This window comes from Triticum urartu, chromosome 2 (assembly GCF_003073215.2).
Source record: "Triticum urartu cultivar G1812 chromosome 2, Tu2.1, whole genome shotgun sequence".
Taxonomy (NCBI): Eukaryota; Viridiplantae; Streptophyta; class Magnoliopsida; order Poales; family Poaceae; genus Triticum; species Triticum urartu.
The window spans coordinates 46,673,265-46,694,811 of record NC_053023.1 but is presented as its reverse complement, the minus strand read 5'-3'; the positions used below and the strand labels follow the sequence as shown (position 1 = coordinate 46,694,811).

General features: G+C 48.5%; 1 protein-coding gene across 1 annotated transcript; it reads left to right on the top strand.

Moving 5' to 3' along the window:
- Positions 1-9,265: 9,265 nt before the first annotated feature.
- Positions 9,266-11,834, top strand: LOC125535593 (protein ETHYLENE-INSENSITIVE 3-like 2). The gene is made up of 2 exons (XM_048698660.1): positions 9,266-9,426; positions 9,677-11,834. The coding sequence occupies exon 2, from the start codon at positions 9,781-9,783 to the stop codon at positions 11,641-11,643; it is 1,863 nt and encodes a 620-aa protein (XP_048554617.1). The 5' UTR covers positions 9,266-9,426; positions 9,677-9,780; the 3' UTR covers positions 11,644-11,834.
- The last annotated feature ends 9,713 nt before the right edge of the window (positions 11,835-21,547 follow it).

Sequence of the window (21,547 nt, the reverse complement as noted above, 5' to 3'; positions counted from 1 at the left end):
CTCAAACTGCAGTCATCACCAGTAAGTATCCCAATTATTGTCACTTCGGGGTTAACGGATCATAACACATAATAGGTGACTATAGACTTGCAAGATAGGATCAAGAACACTCATATATTGATGAAAACATAATAGGTTCAGCTCTGAAATCATGGCACTCGGGCCCTAGTGACAAGCATTAAGCATAGCAAAGTCATAGCAACATCAATCTCAGAACATAATGGACACTAGGGATCAAACCCTAACAAAACTAACTCGATTACATGATAGATCCCATCCAACCCATCACCGTCCAGCAAGCCTACGATGTAATTACTCACGCACGACGGTGAGCATCATGAAATTGGTGATGGAGGATGGTTGATGATGACGATGACGACGGATTCCCCTCTCCGGAGCCCCGAATGGACTCCAGATCAGCCCTCCAGAGAGGTTTTAGGGCTTGGCGGTGACTCCGTATCGTAAAACGCGATGATTTCTTCTCTCTGATTTTTTCCTCCCCGAAACTCAATATATGGAGGTGGAGTTGGAGTCGGAGAGGCAACAGGGGGCCCACAAGGTAGGGGGGCGCGCCCCCCACCCTCGTGGCAAGGTGGTGGCCCCCTGGCCTTCATCTTTGGCAGGTATTTTTCTTATTTTCTGAAAAGTGTCTTCGTGAAGTTTCAGGTCATTCTGAGAACATTTGCTCCTACACATAAATGACACCATGGTAATTCTGCTGAAAACAGCGTTAGTCCAGGTTAGTTCCATTCAAATCATGCAAGTTAGAGTCCAAAACAAGGGCAAAAGTGTTTGGAGAAGTAGATACGTCGGAGACGTATCACATCACATAACGGTTCACCATACGTGCATGCTACGGGAATCACAAAATTTAACACAAGTATTTCTCAAATTCACAACTACTCAACTAGCATGACTCTAATATCACCATCTCCATATCACAAAACAATTATCAAGTATCAAACTTCTCTTAGTATTCAATGCACTTGTATGAATTTTTTTATTATTGCCATGTTGTTCTAAAGGACTCTCAAAATAATATAATTGAAGCATTAGAGATCAATTATTTCTATAAAATAAAACCACCCCCGTGCTCTAAAAGATATAAGTGAATAACTAGAGCAAAAGCTATATAGCTCAAAAGATATAAGTGAAGCACTAGAGTAATAATTATATAGCTCAAAAGATATAAGTGAAGCACATAGAGTATTCTAAGAAATTCCCAATCATGTGAGTCTCTCTCAAAATGTGTGTACAGCAAGGATGATTGTGGTAAACTAAAAATCAGAGACTCAAATCATACAAAACGCTCCAAGCAAAACACATATCATGTGGTGAATAAAAATATAGCTCCAAGTAAAGTTACTGATAGACGAAGACGAAAGAGGGGATGCCTTCCGGGGCATCCCCAAGCTTAGGTTTTTTGGTGTCCTTGAATTTTACCTTGGGTTGCCATGGGAATCCCCAAGCTTATGCTCTTGCCACTCCTTGTTCCATAATCCATCAAATCTTTACCCAAAACTTGAAAACTTCACAACACAAAACTCAAAAAAGAAAATCTCGTGAGCTCCGTTAGCGAAAGAAAACAAAACACCACTTCAAGGTACTGTAATGAACTCATTCTTTATTTATATTGGTGTTAAACCTACTGTATTCCAATTTCTATATGGTTTATAAACTCTTTTACTAGCCAAAGATTCATCAAAATAAGCAAACAACACACGAAAAACAGAATCTGTCAAAAACATAACAGCCTGTAGTAATCTGTAGGTTTTGACTACTTCTGGAACCCCAAAAATTCTAAAATAAATTTCTGGACGTGAGGAATTTATCTATTAAGCATCGGCAAAAATAATTAACTAAATAGCACTCTCCAATAAAAAATGGCACCAATTCTCGTGAGCACTAAAGTTTCTGTTTTTTACAGCAAGATCAAAAAGACTTTCCCCAAGTCTTCCCAACGGTTCTACTTGGCACAAACACTAATTAAACACAAAAACACAACCAAAACAGAGGCTAGATAAATTATTTATTACTAAACAGGAGCAAAAATCAAGGAATAAAAATAAAATTGGGTTTCCTCCCAACAAGCGCTATTGTTTAACGCCCTAGCTAGGCATAAAAGAAAGGATAGATCTAGGTATTGCCATCTTTGGTAGGCAATCCATAAGTGGCTCTCATAATAGATTCTTATGGTAATTTAACTTTCTTTCTAGGGAAGTGTTCCATGTCTTTCCTTAATTTAAATTTGAATTTAATATTCCCTTCCTTCATATCAATAATTGCACCAATCGTTCTAAGGAAAGGTCTACCAAGAATAATAGGACATGAAGGATTGCAATCTATATCAAGAAAAATGAAATCTACGGGAACATACTTCATATTTGCAACAATAAGAACATCATTAATCTTTCCCCTAGGTTTCTTAATAGTGGAATCCGCAAGGTGCAAGTTTTTAGAGAACAATCATCAAATTCACGGAAACCTAGCAAATCACACAAAGTTTTTGGAATCGTGGAATCACACAAAGCATAACACTCATGATCTTTAATTTTAATTTTTATTGTAGGTTCCCACTCATCATAAATTTTTCTAGGGATAGAAACTTCCAACTCAAGTTTTTCTTCATAAGATTGCATCAAAGCATCAACGATATGTTTAGTAAAAGCTTTATTTTGACTATAAGCATGAGGAGAATTTAGCACGGATTGCAACAAGGAAATACAATCTATCAAAGAGCAATTATCATAATTAAATTCCTTGAAATCCAAGATGGTGGGTTCATTGCAATTTAAAGTTTTAATCTCTTCAATCCCACTTTTAACAATTTTTGCATCAAGATCTAAAGACTCCGAATTTTTAGAACGCCTTCCAGGTAAAGGTGGCTCATCTTAAGTCCCATCATTATCAAGATTCATATTGCAAAACAAATATTTAACAAGGGACACATCAATAACTTTTAGATCTTCATCTTTATTATCATGAAAACTAGAAGAACACGCTTTCACAAAGCAATCTTTCTTAGCACGCATCCTAGCGGTTCTTTCTTTGCACTCATCAATGAAAATTCTCATGGATTTGAGAGACTCATTGATATCATGCTTAGGTGGAATAGATCTAAGTTTCAAAGAATAAACATCGAGAGAAATTCTATCAACGTTCCTAGCCAACTCATCAATCTTAAGCAATTTTTCTTCAATCAAAGCATTGAAACTCTTTTATGAACTAATAAATTCTTTAATATTAGATTCAAAATCAGGGGGAATCTTATTATAACTTCCATAAGAATTGTTGTAGGAATTACCATAATTATTAGAGAAATTACTAGGAAATGGCCTAGAATTAAAATTACCTCTATACGCGTTATTACCAAAATTGTTCCTACCAACAAAATTCACATCCATAGATTCATTATTATTCTCAATCAAAGTAGACAAAGGCATATCATTAGGATCAGTAGGAGCACTCTTATTAGCAAACAATTTCATAAGTTTATCCATCTTTCCACTCAAAACATTAATTTCTTCTATCGCATGCACTTTTTTACTAGTAGATCTTTCAGTGTGCCATTGAGAATAATTAACCATAATATTATCTAGGAGTTTGGTAGCTTGTCCTAAGGTGATTTCCATAAAAGTGCCTCCCGCGGCCGAATCTAAAAGATTTCTAGAATCAAACCATGTGTAGAGCAATTACGTATCATTAATTTCATCCTCTCCCAAGATTGTGCAACATGTTCATGATCAAGTTGCTTAAAATTCATAATATCGTTTCTAAGAGAGATGATCTTAGCGGGAGGAAAATACTTAGAGATAAAAGCATCTTTGCACTTATTCCATAAATCAATACTATTTTTAGGCAAAGACGAAAACCAAGCTTTAGCACGATCTCTAAGCAAAAACGGAAATAGCTTCAGTTAACAATATCATTATCCACATCTTTCTTCTTTTGCATATCACACAAATCAACAAAGTTGTTTAAATGGGTAGCGGCATCTTCACTAGGAAGGCGAGAAAACGGATCTTTCATGACAAGATTCAACAAAGCAGCATTAATTTCACAAGATTTAGCATCGGTAAGAGGAGCAATCTGAGTGCTAATAAAATCATTGTTGTTGGTATTGGCAAAGTCACACAATTTAGTATTATCTTGAGCCATCGTGACAAGCAAGCAATCCAACACACAAGCAAACAAGAAACGGGCAAAAAGGCAAATAGAGAAGGAGAAGGGGAACGGAAAGAGAGGGAGAGAGGAAAAGAGGGCAAATAAAATGGCAAGGGTGAAGTGGGGGAGAGGAAAACGGGAGGAAAATGGCAAATAATGTAATGTAAGGGATAAGAGTTTGTGATGGGTACTTGGTATGTCTTGACTTGTGCTTGACTTGACTTGGCGCGAATCTCCCCAGCAACGGCGCCAGAAATCCTTCTTGCTACCTCTTGAGCACTGCGTTGGTTTTCTCTTGAAGAGGAAAGGGTGATGCAGTAAAGTAGCGTAAGTATTTCCCTCGGGTTTTGAGAACCAAGGTATCAATCCAGTAGGAGATCATGCTCAAGTCCCACGCACCTACACAAACAAATAAGAACCTCACAACCAACGCGATAAAGGGGTTGTCAATCCCTTCACGGTCACTTACGAGACTGAGATCTGATAGATATGATAAGATAAGATTTTTGGTATTTTTATGATAAAGAGAAATAAAGATGCAAAGTAAAATAAATGGCAATAGAAATAACTAAGTATTGGCAGATTAGCATGATAGAAGATAGACCCGGGGGCCATAGGTTTCACTAGTGGCTTCTCTCAAGAGCATAAGTATTACGGTGGGTAAACGAATTACTGTCGAGCAATTGATAGAATTGAGCATAGTTATGAGAATATCTAGGTATGATCATGTATATAGGCATCACGTCCGAGACAAGTAGACCAAAACGTTTCTGGATCTACTACTATTACTCCACACATCGACCGCTATCCAGCATGCATCTAGAGTATTAAGTTCATAAGAACAGAGTAATGCTTTAAGGAAGATGACATGATGTAGAGGTATAAACTCATGCAATATGATATAAACCCCATATTTTCATCCTCGATGGCAACAATACAATACGTGTCGGTTCCCTTTCTGTCACTGGGATCGAGCACCGCAAAATTGAACCCAAAGCTAAGCACTTCTCCCATTGCAATAAAGATCAATCTAGTAGGCCAAACCAAACTGATAATTCAAAGAGACTTGCAAAGATAAACCAATCATACATAAAAGAATTCAGAGGAGAATCAAATATTGTTCATAGATAATCTGGATCATAAACCCACAATTCATCAGATCTTGACAAACACACCGCAAAAGAAGATTACATCGAATAGATCACCAAGAAGATCGAGGAGAACTTTGTATTGAGATCCAAAGAGAGAGAAGAAGCCATCTAGCTAATAACTATGGACCCGTAGGTCCGAAATAAACTACTCACACATCACCGGAGAGGCCATGGAGTTGATGTAAAGGCCCTCCGTGATCAATGCCCCCTCCGGTGGAGCTCCCGGAAAGGCCCCAAGATGGGATCTCTCGGGTACAGAAGGTTGCGGCGGTGGAATTAGGTTTTCGTGCTGCTCCTCGATGTTTGGGGGGTACGTGGATATATATAGGAGGAAGAAGTACGTCGGTGGAGCAACGGAGGGCCCAGGAGGGTGGAGGGCACACCCAGGGGGGTAGGCGCGCCCCCTGCCTCGTGCCTTCCTCCGTTGTTTCTTGACGCACATTCCAAGTCTCCTGGATCACGTTCGTTGAGAAAATCACGTTCCCAAAGGTTTCATTCCATTTGGACTCCGTTTGATATTCCTTTTCTTCGAAACCCTAAAATAGGCACAAAAAACAGCAATTTGAGTTGGGCCTCCGGTTAGTAGGTTAGTCCCAAAAATGATATAAAAGTGTAAAATAAAGCCCATTAACATCCAAAATAGATAATATAATAGCATGGAGCAATCAAAAATTATAGATATGTTGGAGACGTATCAAACCCTAATGTCACCTAGATACTCCAATGTCACCTCAAGTATCCGTGGGTATGATTATACGATATATGCATCACACAATCTTAGATTCATCTATTCAACCAACACAAAGAACTTCAAAGAGTGCCCCAAAGTTTCTACCGGAGAGTCAACCCCTATGCATAAGTTCACGAGGTCACGGAACTCACAAGTTGATCACCAAAACATACATCAAGTGGATCACATGATATCCCGTTATCACCATAGATAAGCACGTGCAAGACATACATCAAGTGTTCTCAAATCCTTAAAGACTCAATCCGATAAAATAATTTCAAAGGGAAAACTGAATTCATCACAAGAGAGTAGAGGGGGAGAAACATCATAAGATCCAACTATAATAGCAAAGCTCGCGATACATCAAGATCGTGCCAACTCAAGAACACGAGAGAGAGAGAGAGAGACAGAGATCAAACACATAGTTGCTGGTACATACCCTCAGCCCCGAGGGTGAACTACTCCATCCTCGTCATGAAGAGCGCCGGGATGATGAAGATGGCCATCGGAGAGGGACTCCCTCCTCCGGCAGGGTGCCGAAATGGGTCTAGATTGGTTTTCGATGGCTACAGAGGCTTTTGGCGGCGGAACTCCCGATCTAGGTTTCTTTCTGGAAGTTTTGGGTTATATAAGAGGTGTTGGAGTCGGGGACAAGTCAGGGGAGTTCCCGAGGCGGCCACGAGGCAGGGGGCGCCCAGGGGGTAGGGCGCGCCCCCCACCCTCGTGGTGGCCTTGGGACTCTTCTGGCCCACCTCCGATACTCTGTGGGCTTCTTCTGGTCCAAAAATGATCTCCCTGAAGTTTCAAGTCAATTAGACTCCGTTTGATTACTTTTCTGTGATACTTAAAAACAAGGAAAAAACAAAAACTAGCACTGGGCTCTAGGTTAATAGGTTAGTCCCAGAAATCATATAAAATATCAGATAAATGCGTATAAAACATCCAAGATTGATAATATAAAAGCATGGAACAATAAAAAATTATAGATACGTTGGAGACGTATCAGTGCCCGAGCTGGGTCGCCGACGAACATGCTGGGCATGGACGAGCGTCTCCGTCACACAGCGAGAATGGCTTCAAGGAGCGCATCGGTGGCGAACGTCGCCGGCGAGCTTGGCGTCGACCAGCGTCGGCGTTACCGGCAACGATGGCGTCGAGGAGTGCATCGGCGGCGAGCGTTGCCGGCGACGATGGCGTCGAGGAGCGCAACGGCCGCGAGCGTTGCCGGCAACGATGGCGTCGAGGAGTGCATCGGCGCCGAGTGTTGCCGGCGACGATGGCGTCGAGGAGCGCATCGGCCGCGAGCGTCGCTGTGCAGTCTGACATATCACGCCGGTGGCTGCAGAGTTTGGGCTACAGAAATTGAGATTTGGCAAAGGAAAACGATGAGAAGAAGGGTTGCTGCTTTGAGATTCGGTTTCGCCACTTGTCGCACGTAAAAGTGGGGCTCCAGGTCGTATATGATTTTCTTCCTTTGTTTGGGGGGATTTAGACTCCCTTGCAGTGAATTAAATTAGGAGCTCTGCTCCTCAATTAAAAAATTCTTTTCAAGGCCTCCAAACTTAATTTATGCAATGTGGACAAATTTTAAATACGACAACGAAATTAATGGAGACTAAATAGGAATAAGGTACAAATTGTCTATGCAGTAGTAAGGTTTAGAAATTTGCAAGTATAAATTCCAAATTGCAAAAAAAAAGTAAGAAATGTGCAACTATATGCTCTATAATATACAGACAACCCAATTGCATATCTTAAACTCAAAAGTGCATTTCAAAAAAAATTGTAGGTTTTAAAATGCACAAATATAAAATTACATGCTAAAACTTTTATAACTTAATTCTTTTTCGGCTGAGATGTTTTGTTTTGTTTCTTGCTAGTGATGTTGGTGAGATGTTCTGTTTTGGGCGCCGGGTCACGAGTTCTGCCCACCCTGAGGTGTTAAGGGCATGGTGAGTATTGTGGGTGTTTTAAACAGCTTCTGTTAGAGGGGTAGGACCCCTAGAGAGTGACATTTGGGTGCTAAGAACATATGTCTAATCGTCTAGTGGTTGCACAGTCCACAAGAGTAATAGGCTGAGATCAGCTCAATCTAACTCTTCAGTGATCCTCAATCACTTTAGCATTTTAGGCTTTGGGTTTTTCCTCACTAGGATTCTCTTAAATCCGTGGGAGAAAAATGGGTTGCTCACACAATCACTTTTTCACTTCGCGTGGAGCAGCCAACTGTCTAAGGATAAAGTGGGTGTTCTATTTATAGCCGATGGAGCAAGCCCGAGGGCTGATACGATCATTGGAGGAGCACTCACAATGTCAACACGACACGTGGCTAACCGTTGGATTTCAAAGCAGCTCTCTCTCACATGGTTTGTCTTACCGTGCAAGACGGACAACTTATTGCGAAGCAAATTCTCTAGGGAGTACCGAAGATTAACATTTGTACTTAGAAGCCAAATGCACTCGATGTACCACTCAAAGTCTTCACTCGAAGATTTTAGGCTTGGATTGATCATACGCCAGAAGTCTTTAATCTAGCTTTCACTCTGAGCCCCCCTTGATAGTACGGTTTGGCATGGATATTGACTTGGATAAAAGCAAAATAAACTAGTAAACAAAAGTTCCTTTCGATGTAAAGTGGCGGCAGGGGAGGTGGAGGATGCGGATTCAAAGTAAGGGGGAGAAGTAACAAAATGGAAAAAAAAAGAGGCCGAGAGAGTGTATTTAGTGGGTCTGCGGTGTCGGAGTCCAACGTGGCTGATGTCCGGACTCCCGCAAACACCTGACCCCCTCCCCCCTTCCCCACACACATACTTTGTCTCCATTTTGCGGGAGAAATTGTGTCTGGACAGCCGAGCGGACAGATACAACTCGTGTTGGATGGCTTCCGTATAGGTACCTATGCGGGCGGTTTGGTTAAGAACTTTCTTAGTGTTATGGTTGCCTTTAGAGTAGGCCGCAACGAGTTTACCAAAACGCTGTAAACTTCCAGTCGGTTGTACACGCCCTTGAGCGAAAGCAAAACCAAAAAGGAGCACACTCACGCCACCATCACCAGGCACGGAGGAGCATGAGCATCCACCACGTGTGCAACTCAAACCCACCATGGAGACGGGGGAGATGGGAGACCCGGGTGGATGGCTCGACCGATGGAACCAACTTGCAGGTCATCGCCAAAATCGTCGGTCAAAAAGATCCAGACGCCCGCCATTATATAATGGCCACCCCACTCGCCGCTCTTTCCCCATCTCCTGTTTCCGCCCCCAACAAAACGTGTCCCTCCTCGCCTCCTTCCTCCTTCCTCCTCACCCTCCTCATCCGGCCGCGAAGCCAAGGGAAAGCAAGCAGAGCAACCAGAGATGCAGCGATAGACGCTGTAAAGAGGTACGATCGATCTCACTTTTCGCCTCCCGATCCAACCGAGATCCCGCTCGCTTCACTTTTCGGCTGCTCGATTGCGGTCACGGGGCCTCCCGATCCGTCAGTTCGGCCATTTGTGGGTTGTGGCTCGCGAACTCTGATCCGTGTCCATTTCTTGGATGCTCTGCTCTGCTGCTGCATGGGCGCGTGTTCTTCCCGCTCTAGAGTCCGTGCTCACTTTTGTTGCTTGCTTCGTCGTGTTGCTTGCGCGCAGGTGGCTATATAGACTTTGGTGCTGCGAGCCTTGCTGAGGAGTGCGGGAGGGGTTGCTTGATTGCTTGCTTCGGGGTCGGTGTGCGGGGTCGGTGAGCGGTGGAGATGATGGGGGGAGGGGTGGCCATGATGGATCGGCGCATGGCGTTCGCGGCGGATGGGGAGGCCGAGAAGGGCTTCGGGTTCTTTGGAGCCGGCTGCTTCGTGGGGGCGGGCGACCTCGTGGACCCGGCGCCGGAGCTGCCGGCGCGGGACAGGTTCCCCGACGAGGAGGAGAGCGAGGAGGAGGTCGACGACGACGACGTGGACGGCATCGAGGAGCTGGAGCGCCGCATGTGGCGCGACCGCATGAGGCTCAAGCGCCTCAAGGAGCTGCAGCAGCGCCAGAGCCAGAGGCCCGACGGCGGCGCGGCAGCGAGCAAGGGGCGGCCGAGGCGGCCGGCGTCGCAGCAGGACCAGCAGGCGCGGCGCAAGAAGATGTCGCGCGCGCAGGACGGGATCCTCAAGTACATGCTCAAGATGATGGAGGCGTGCAGCGCGCAGGGCTTCGTCTACGGCATCGTCCCCGAGAACGGCAAGCCCGTGGGCGGCGCCTCCGACAACCTCCGCGCCTGGTGGAAGGAGAAGGTCCGCTTCGACCGCAACGCCCCCGCGGCCATCGCCAAGCACCGGTCCGACAACGCCGCGCCGCTCTGCGGCGGGGAAGACGGGGCGGCCGCGGCGGCCGGCCCGCGCTCCCTGCACGAGCTGCAGGACACCACGCTCGGCTCCCTGCTCTCCTCGCTCATGCAGCACTGCGACCCGCCGCAGCGCCGGTTCCCGCTCGAGAAGGGCGTGCCGCCGCCGTGGTGGCCGCAGGGGCCGTCCGAGGCGTGGTGGCCCGAGGCGGGCGTGCCCGACGACCTCGGCCCGCCGCCGTACAAGAAGCCGCACGACCTCAAGAAGGCGTGGAAGGTCGCCGTGCTCACCGCCGTCATCAAGCACATGTCGCCCGACGTCGACAAGGTCCGCCGCCTCGTGCGGCAGTCCAAGTGCCTGCAGGACAAGATGACCGCCAGGGAGATCGTCACGTGGCTCGCCGTGCTCAAGGCGGAGGAGGAGCTCAGCCACAAGCTGCATCCCGGGGCCTGCCTCCCCCCGCGGCCCTCCGCCGGCGCGCTGTCGTTCGACGCCAGCTCCGGCGAGTACGACGTCGACTTCTTCGGCGAGGAGGCCGCGGACCAGATCAAGGCGCGTTCCGAGGCAGCCGCGTTCGTCGACCTCACCATGGACGCTTCCTCGAGCAACGAGTTCATGATCATGCCGCCTGCGCTGATGAAGGAAGAAACCACCGACGCCGACTTCACCCACGCCCAGAAGCGGAGCGCCACCGCGGACGCCGAGCCGGAGCTGATGCTGAACGGAAGCGCCCGCGTCTACACCTGCGAGAACGTGCAGTGCCCGCACGCCGGCCACGCGCTCGGCTTCCTCGACCGCAACGCGCGCACCGCCCACCAGTACGCCTGCAGGTACAACCACCCCGCCGCCGCCGCCGCCCAGAGCAAGCCGCCGTCGGCCTTCTTCCCGGGGGCGCCCTACAGCCCGCAGAGCCAGGCGCTCGGCGGGTTCGACTTCGGCCTGCCCGCGGCCGACCAGAGATGCCTCGCCGGGCTGATGAGCATGTACGAGACCGGCGTGGCCGCGCACAGAGGTGCAGGCGCAGTCAACGACGCCGCCGCTCCCGGCATGCAGATCGGCGGCGGCAACCTTCTGGCTCCACGGTCGCTTGCTGGCGCGAACAACGTGATGCAGCAGCAGCAGCAGCAGCAGAGCGCGGCGTTCTTCATGGGCGACGACGCGCCGTTCGGCATGGCGGCGCCGGAGCTCAGCAGGTTCGGCCAAGGGTTCGACCTGTCAGCGGCGGACTACGCCGGCGCCATGCAGCAGCCGCAGCCGCAGAAGCACGTTGGGCCCAACTGGTTCTACTGAACAACCAAGGAGGAACCACCCATGATTAGCATGCAGTAGCTCTAGGCCATTAGAATTCATAAGGCTTCCATTCTCGATCAGTCCATGGCGTCTTGCAACTGTAAGGATCCGTCAAATCCAGGCCATGTTGAGAACACTGGAATTTTTTCACAAATCACACCGAAATCAAACTGTCATTTTCTCTTTCGAAATTCTTCGGATCCGTACGTTCATCCACCTTAAAATCTTTCGAAAATCTTTGGATCCAAACCAAAACACCGACGAACTTTTTCTGTTCTTCTCCTCGCTCGTGAGAGGCGACTTTTGCTGATCTAGAAGACTTCAGCAAAGCGTGCCCTTTCATGGCCACCACGGGGTAGCTTTACACACGCACCCTCTCCCTTTCCGCTCCGCTGTTCATCGATGGCGTGCGGGTTGGTGGCGATCCATCATCCGTCACCTCGCTCGGCGAACCCCTCACATGCTCGCCAGGGACGCCATGACAGCGACTTGTCACCTGAGGCAGAGGCCATCGCGAGCCGGGAGACGGGGGCGCCCGCACCGCACACGGCGACACGCGGTCGAAGACGCTGCTGACTTTGACTGACGGGCTCAACACGGCGAAGGATGGTTTCTGTGAAATTCTCGGGGATTTCAGTTGAATCCGGTTAAGTTTTTTGCAGAAATCTGAGAATTTTACTGAGTTCGTACAGGCAAACATAAACGAACAGTGTCAGATTCAGGGACCATCATGTAACTGGAGATGCCTCCGTGGACATTTCATGAGTGGTTTCTAAGCGAACTGGCTAAGCAGGCTTAGGCCACCAAATCTGGACCCTGCCGGCTCCAAATCATTCTCGAGATCCACCTAATCCGCCCCTTATCTTAAAATAAATCACCCCTGATTAGCACCTCTGTGCGTCCAGTTGGTTTCTGATGAAACACATGCCATCAGTTGTTTAATTACTGTAGTAGTAGTACCAGACTAAACAAATCAGGAGGCACGCCTGTTTGAAGATTCCCGCGACGTGCAAAAGGGAGGAGCTAACCAACTAACTGGCACCGCGTTGAACTTCTCTCAAGAACAATTCAGTTGGTCAAAGATATTCTGTTTCTGCTCGTCCACGGTCCTTGTTAATCGGCTAGTGGGAGGAGGAACTTAATTAGGTGGGATCGCCGCTCTTGTGAAAGTAACAAAGCGAAAAATGTTGCTCGAAACATAGAGAGTATTCCACATATATGTTTTGGTTGCCTTTCTGAAACCTTTGACCGTGATATGCAGAATTCAGGCCATAGGAAATCCACATCAACTCTGAGATTCGTCTGTTCATCAGCAAGTGTGAGATTTTCTACAGACATGGAGTACTCCGTACTAACCTTGGAGATTGTTTGCCAAATTTGTGTTTCTTCTTCTCTAGAATAGATACGACGCGGACCTCCATCCAAAACGACGATAATGTGGCTATTATGGGCCCGGAGTCTGTGCTGGTACTACGTCGAGAGAAGCAGTGTATCCATCAGCACTGCACTGAAGTCCCCGGCGGGACCCCGACAGACAGACTGAATAAATTCGCGGCAACGTGGGCGAGGACGATAGATGCCGCGTCAGAGACCAGCGGCGGGCTGCCGGCCGGCCGACTCCACGAACGAAAGCGACGCCGCCCCGCCCGGTCGTCGACGCGGTACGGCGGCGCGGTGGCCCATCAAGCTACACTGAACCTGTGAATCACACGTCGCCCGCCCGCCTGCCTGCGATTGGCGAGGAGGCCGGCGATCATCGACCCCATCGGCATAGCTTCACAGTGCACTCATCACCTGACTGACTGACGGACGGACGGATTGATTCTTGTGCTGTTCCTATCTCGAACATGCCGTGGCACTGTCCAAGCGGCGGCCCGCGATGTGATCGTGGGATGCGATGCGCCTGCACAAATGGAGAGGCAGGCTAGGCGACATCTTGGTGGGCTGAGGGTGAGGGCTCTGTTCCTGCTCTGCGTGATAAGATGAGGGCCTGCTTTCGCATCTCGTGGTAGAATGAAAACTGCAGTGACAATTATCGGTGCCAAGGTTAAAGGATAGGCTAGCCAGGCAGGCCATGGAACCCACCACCCTCCTATTGGCGATCTCCCCGCCGAGCGTGATCTGGTGGTTAGTGTACAACTTAGAGCATCTTCAACATATTGTATGTTACTCTTGTTGATGACTATCATACAACTAATTTAATAGGTTGTATCCAAGCTATTTAATAGATTATGAGAAAATAAATGTGACTGCTTTCTATTTCACCTTGGAAGTTTGTGCAAAGGTTGTTGTTTAATCTATATACAACTTTCCTCTCTCTCCACATTTAATGCATGCCACATCATCACTATATCCTAGGTGGCAAATTTACCAACACATATCTTACAACTGTTGGAGATGCCCTTAATACAACTGAGCGATCGCACAGCTGCTCGACCATTTTCAAACACCGGATCAAAATCATTGAACCGCATGAGCGAAATTTAAGAAATACAAAACATATTTTGCAATTTTCTATACGAAGACTTGAGTTCTTGAATTTGATTTACATGCTTCTCCTCCCCGACACCTTTGTATCTTGTCGTTTCCTTTGCTGTCTTTGGGTGGTGTGGTGTGCCATTGTAGCGTTAGTTGTGATCTTGTAAGCCTGGTCGGTTGATGATTTTGTTAATTGAGAATCGGACTTCTCTCAAGCCTTTTTTTCTTTCTAAAAACAATTGATTTACAAGCAATATGTTTCATTTTCCGGAGCCAATAGATCAAGGGTCACACATAAGCTACATAAGTCTGGTCGCATGTCCCAGGGGCGAATCCAACAGTCTCATGAAAAACATGGGCCAAGATTTGATTGTTTTGTGTAGTAAGTGTGATTCATAGTTCTATTTCAAGGAAAAAAACATCGTACCTTATCATAATTTCTTCGTTTGTTCTCCGCTATTAATGACTTTGAAGTGACTCTTTGTTGCATGTTGAGGGATAGTTATGTGATCCAGTTATGTTAGTATTGTCGAGGGAACTTACACTACCGAAAGTATGAACCCTAGGCCTTGTTTACCATCATTGCAATACCATTTACGCTTACTTTTATCACTTGTTACCTTGCGGTTTTTATATTTTCAGATTACAAAAACTATTATCTACTATCCATATTGCATTTGTATCACCATCTCTTCGCCGAACTAGTGCACCTATACAATTTACCATTGTATTGGGTGTGTTGGGGACACGAGAGACTCTTTGTTGTTTGGTTGCAGGGTTGCTTGAGAGACCATCTTCATCCTACGCCTCCTACGGATTGATAAACCTTAGGTCATCCACTTGAGGGAAATTTGCTACTGTCCTACAAACCTCTGCACTTAGAGGCCCAACAAAGTCTACAAGAAGAAGATTGTGTAGTAGACATCAACCAGCAGGAAAGCTTGTAACGCCCGGATAATCTTGCTACAGTAATCCCACGCTAATCATGCCATGTCATCCCGATTACTGTAGCTAAACGCCCGTCAGTTCAAACCGCGTCAAATTCAAATTTAAAATTAAAATTAATGTCGGCAATAAAAGTTTTCAAAAATTGAAACAAAAATGTTCGGTGGTTGCCAAATATTACACAGGTAATTATGGGGCAGCAAACACATTTTTATAAAATGTCTAAATAGTTTAAAAGGTTTAAAAGCAGAAATGCAAATAGATAAAAACAAAACAAAAAAAGGCAAAGCAACCCCCCCCTCTCACTGGCCAAGTGGCCCAGCTGGCCTCAGCCGCCCGAACGGGCCAGCCCACCCCACGGCCCAGCCGGCCCCCCACACACTCCCTTAACCCCCACACCCCAGAAACCCTAACTCACCCCACCCCACTCGCACCACTTCCCCCCTGGATCTGGATCGGGAACTCCCGATCCCCTCGCCCCCGCACGACGACCGCGGCGCCCGGCGCCCCGCTACCTACCCCGCCGCCCCGGCGACGCCAGGCGCTCGCTGGACCTCGCCGGCGCCGCCCCATCGTCTCTTCCCCGCCGGACCCCCTCGAGCTACGACGCCGCCATCACGACGCCGCCTTGCCGGAACACGCCCTCGCTGGACCACTCCGCCGTCGTCCTCGACCTCCTCCTCGTCCCCCGTTGCCACTGGCCCTACGACCTCGCCGTGAGCACCGCTCCTTCTCCTCTTCCCCGCTTCGCCACACACGCATCGGCCGGCTGCGCCGCTGGCCTCCCACAGCCACTGCCACTCGCCCGCTGGTGCCTCACTGCGCGCGCGTCGCGCCATCCGCGCCTCGCGCGTGGCCGCCTCTGCTCCCCGTCGACGCGCCGCCGCCCGTGCCGTTCGCTGCTTCAGCCCCGCCGCTCCTGCCTTTACCCGCTCCGGCTGCCGCAGCCCGCGCGCCGCTGCCAGGCCCCGCCAGCCGCGACCCCTGCCCTTGTCGGCGACCTCCTCCGTCCCGGCCGGCGTCCAGGGCCAGCCGGGCTGCGCCCATCCCTGGCCGTCGTCGTGCCCCGCCGTGGCCGCCTGCGCCGACGCCCGCGTGCCCCTGGGCGTGCGCCCGTAACCGTCGCCCGCGCCCTGTATGCCCTGGGGCCTATGACAGATGGGCCCCATGCCCAGAATGTTTTAATTTTAAAAAAAGAATTAAAAAAAGTAATAATAATAAAAATAATTAAATAAATAATAATTATTAAATTAATTAATTAAAGAATTAATTAAATTAAATTAATTAATCTTGATTAGGTTAACCTAATTACTAGTTAACTTAATTAACCCCTGATTAGCCTAATCAATCAATGACATGCGGGACCCACAAATAGTTGACCCAGTCAACTGCACAGTTGACTGCTGACATCAGCATGATGTCATGCTGACGTCATCCTTTACTGTTCCGAATAATGTTGAATTTAAATAATTAAATAAATCCTAAAAATGAATTAAGTCTTTTAAAATTAATATAAAATAAACCGTAGCTCAGATGAAAATACTTTCTACATGAAAGTTGTTCAGAACGACGAGACGAATCCGGATACGCAGCCCGTTCGTCCGCCACGCATCCCTAACCTATCGAACTCGCAACTTTCCCCCTCCGGTTCACCGGTCCGAAAACGCGAAACACCGGGGATACTTTCCCGGATGTCATCCCCCTTCACCGGTATCACCTACTACCGCGTTAGGGCACGTCTAACGCCGTTACTTGTCATGTCATGCATCACTATGCATATGCTTGCATTATATTTATTGTTTCTTCCCCCTCTTCTCTCGCTAGACACCGAGACCGACGCCGCTGCTACCCAGTACGACTACGGTGTTGACGACCCCTCTCTCTTGCCAGAGCAACCAGGCAAGCCCCCCCCTTTGATCACCAGATATCGCCTACTCTTCTCTATACTGCTTGCATTAGAGTAGTGTAGCATGTTACTGCTTTCCGTTATTCCTATCCTGATGCATAGCCTGTCCTTGCTACTACTGTTGTTACCATTACCTGCTATCCTACTACTTAGTATAGGATGCTAGTGTTCCATCAGTGGCCCTACACTCTTGTCCGTCTGCCATGCTATCCTACTGGGCCGTGATCACTTCGGGAAATGATCACGGGCATATACTATATACTTTACACAGTTACATTACTTATGATACTGTTCGGAGATGGGGGCTGAAGGGGCAGGTGGCTCCATCCCGGTAGAGGTGGGCCTGGGTTCCCGACGGCCCCCGACTGTTACTTTGAGGCGGAGCGACAGGGCAGGTTGAGACCACCTAGGAGAGAGGTGGGCCTGGCCCTGGTCGTTCGCGGATACTTAACACGTTTAACGAGATCTTGGTATTTGATCTGAGTCTGGCTACTGGCCTATACGCACTAACCATCTACGCGGGGACAGTTATGGGCACTCGACGTCGTGGTATCAGCTGAAGCACTTCGTGACGCCAGCGACTGAGCGGCGTGCGCCGGGTTGGACCGCGTAACGTGACTTCCTTTGTAATGGAGGTTGCTAGGTCTGCTCTCCGGCCGCGTACGCAACGTGCAGGTGTGCTATGGGCGATGGGCCCAGACCCCTGTGCGCTTAGGTTTAGACCGGCGTGCTGACCGCTCTGTTGTGCCTAGGTGTGGCTGCGACGTGTTGATCTTTCGCGGCGGCATGACCCAGGAAAGTGTGTCCGGCCAAATGGGATCGAGCGTGTTGGGTTATGTGGTGCACCCCTGCAGGGAAGTTAATCTATTCGAATAGCCGTGATCTTCGTAACAGGACGACTTGGAGTTGTACCTTGACCTTATGACAACTAGAACCGGATACTTAATAAAACACACCCTTCCAAGTGCCAGATACAACCGGTGTTCGCTCTCTCACAGGGCAGACAAGGAGGATCATCGGTTAGATTATGCTATACGATGTACTTGGACTTTCAGTCTACCTCTTCATGCCTGCCAAGACGGAGGCTGCCAGAAGCGTAGTCTTCGAAAGGACTAGCTATCCCCCTCTTATTCCGGCATTCTAGTTCAGTCCACATATGATAGCCTTATTCCAGTTGATACCAATGCATACATATGTAGTGTAGCTCCTTGCTTGCGAGTACTTTGGATGAGTACTCACGGTTGCTTTCTCCCTCTTTTCCCCCTATCCCTTCTACCTGGTTGTCGCAACCAGATGTTGGAGCCCAGGAGCCAGACGCCACCGTCGACGACGACTCCTACTACACCGGAGGTGCCTACTACTACGTGATGCCCGCTGACGACGACCAGGAGTAGTTAGGAGGATCCCAGGCAGGAGGCCTGCGCCTCTTTCGATCTGTATCCCAGTTTGTGCTAGCCTTCTTAAGGCAAACTTGTTTAACTTATGTCTGTACTCAGATATTGTTGCTTCCGCTGACTCGTCTATGATCGAGCTCTTGTATTCGAGCCCTCGAGGCCCCTGGCTTGTAATATGATGCTTGTATGACTTATTTTATTTGTAGAGTTGTGTTGTCGATATCTTCCCGTGAGTCCCTGATCTTGATCGTACACGTTTGCGTGTATGATTAGTGTACGGTCAAATCGGGGGCGTCACAAGTTGGTATCAGAGCCGACTGCCTGTAGGAATCCCCTTCCACACTCCTTGGCCGAAGTTGAGTCTAGACATTAAAAACTTTTACTAACATGGCTGTGTGCCTTACGGGCCCACATCGCCATCTGGGTGGTATTAGGCTCTTTTACTCCTCGATCCTTACTCTGGGACACTGAACTCTCTCCTACTCGGGTTAAACGATTTTACTAACTCTAACACTAGGATCCCGTGACCACGTTCACCCCAAAGTTGGATAAGCCCTAGTTATTCTTTAGAGTAGTATTTGAACATTATCCACATTGTCATTTGACTCCTGTGAAAACATCTTTGTTTTCAGATGGAACCCACGAGGCAGGTCGTGCGCCACACGACGGCCATTGGTGCCTCAGGATCACCTGCTGTGTTGGTTGAGATGATGACCTATCTGGGTTATCGCTGGCACCCTGAGTACACCGTCTATGAGGAGTATCAGGACTTCAACCAGGAGCAGTATCGTGCCATCGTCCACCTCTACTCTCGGGAGTATGACTCCACTACCGTGCTGCACACTGCTCATGGTGTTGGAGTGACTATCGATATGGCGGTCCACGATGCTGCTTATGCTGCTCTGACACGTCTTCGTGGAGAGTATCAGGAGTTGGATACCTCCCCCTTCAGGCACATTGCTATCGCATCCGATGTTGGTGCGGAGGGATACTACACTGCTGCCTACTCCACTGTCACCCGAGAGCCCTTCTACCATCAGAACCTGGTTCTGCATGCTGATGGGCTGGATAGAGCTAACCGAGCTCTTCGCCATGAGTTGTACACCACCCGTCAGCACCTGTATCGTGCTCTGACGCTTGTTGCACCCCTCTGTCCGATCTGGTGATCTGTCGCGTTCTGCGATCTACCCTGCCAGGACCGTGATGCCCCAGGGCGTCGGCTGGCCAGATGTGGGAGGCTACTCTCCCGCACTTGGTCCTCTCCTGCCACCTGCGCATCGGGTTCCGCACCAGAGTATCCGCGGACCCCAGGCTACTCGCGTGGAGGTCTTCCCTTCGCGTCACTACCAGCTGTCGGGCTACACCTACCTCCGCAGTACCGCATGGGACTGACGTAGACTTGCTTATTAGTGTTAGATGCATTCGCCGCGAGCCTGTGTGCCGCCTATGATGTCTTAGCCTATGTACTGAACACTGTGTAACGAACTCTATGCATGATCTCTTTTGTAAGATATGCCGACTACTATGTAGTATCTATCGTGCTGCTTTCGTTGTGCATGTTTCATCATGAATGATTCTTGTTTGCAAATTTCTCAATGCTGAACTACCCCTGTTAATATTAGCAGGATGGTTAGACCAGGTGGTCGTGGTCGTGGTGGCAACCCCACCACCGCCTGAGTACATGGCTGGTATGATCCAACAGTTTGAGCTGAATCGCCAGTTCATGGAGAATATGATGGCTCAGTTTCCTCGCCCCAATATGAACCAGCAGCCAACCCAGTGACTCTGCAGGATTTCATGCGCCTCAACCCAACTGTGTACCGCAGCTCAACTCAGCCTCTGGATGCTGATGACTGGCTCCGTGACATCACCTATGAGATGGAGTCTGCTGATGTAGCCCCTGCCAGCTATGTCACCTTTGCTTCCTTCTTCCTGAAAGGACCCGCAGCTCAATGGTGGGACAGCCACAGGCGTACTCTGCCAGCTGGAACAATCATCACCTGGCCAGACTTCCAAGCTGCCTTCCGTGCTCGCTTCATTCCTCAGGGAGTCATGGACCGGAAGAAGCGTGAGTTCCGCAACCTCACCCAAGGCAACAAAACTGTGGAAGCTTACCCAGCGGGAGTTTCTTGACTTGTCCCGCTATGCTGAAGAAGACATTGCAACTGATGCACGCAGACAGGAGAAGTTCCGTGATGGCCTTCAAGCTGACATCAAGCTCGCACTTCTAGTGCATGACTTTGCTGATTTCGCCACTCTGGTGAACAAAGCCATCAATGTCGAAACTGGTCTGCAGGAATACCAGAGCTCTCACAGGCGCAACCGTGACACGGGCTCATCTTCGGGCCCGTCTTCGCAGAAGCGCAAGATATGGATTCCCAACAGCATGTACCAGCCGAATGCACCTGCCCCAAGGCAGACCTATGCTGCACCTCGTCTGCCTGCTCCTCCAACTAGGCAGCCAAGACTTCCAGCTCCACCACTACAAGCTCCTGTTCCCACTCCTAATAATGGTCTGTGCTACAAGTGTGGTCAACCAGGTCACCTTGCCAGGAACTGCAATCAGAATCAGAATCAACTGTCCCTTCCCGCAACTGGCCGTGGAAGCAACCAGCCCCGCAACAACAGTGCCAAGTCTTATGGTCGTGTTCATGCCAACCACGTTGATCTCAACGAAGCTCAAGACCAGCCTGCTACTGTGATGGGTACACTCCTCGTAAATTCAGTACCAGCATCCGTTTTATTCGATTCAGGAGCATCGCATTCATTCATGTCAGAAGATTTTGCATACAAGCATGACGTTAAATGTGAGGAGATGAACACTTCGGTATTGGTAAAAACCCCCGTGGGACAATGTCAAACCTCACTGGTTGGCATCGATGTCCCCGTGGAAATTGAAGGGCTGGAATTCTATGCCTCTCCCATTATCCTGAAGTCGTCTAACATCGACCTCATTCCGGGAATGGATTGGTTGAAAGCGCATACTGCTTCTATAGTTTGCGCCACTAAGGTCGTCCATCTGCTACACCCTTCTGACGAAATAATAGCTTACCTAGCTCATCTAGTTCAGAACGCCGAGGCACGACTTTATGTCTTGAATGCGTTGAACGCTGCGCCAGTCGAGGGCATTGAAAACATTCCCGTCGTTCGTGAATTCCAAGATGTCTTCCCAGAAGAACTT

Excerpts from the sequence above, each read along its gene's own strand:
- LOC125535593 (XM_048698660.1), top strand. The coding sequence starts at position 9,781 with ATGATGGGGGGAGGGGTGGCCATGATGGATCGGCGCATGGCGTTCGCG.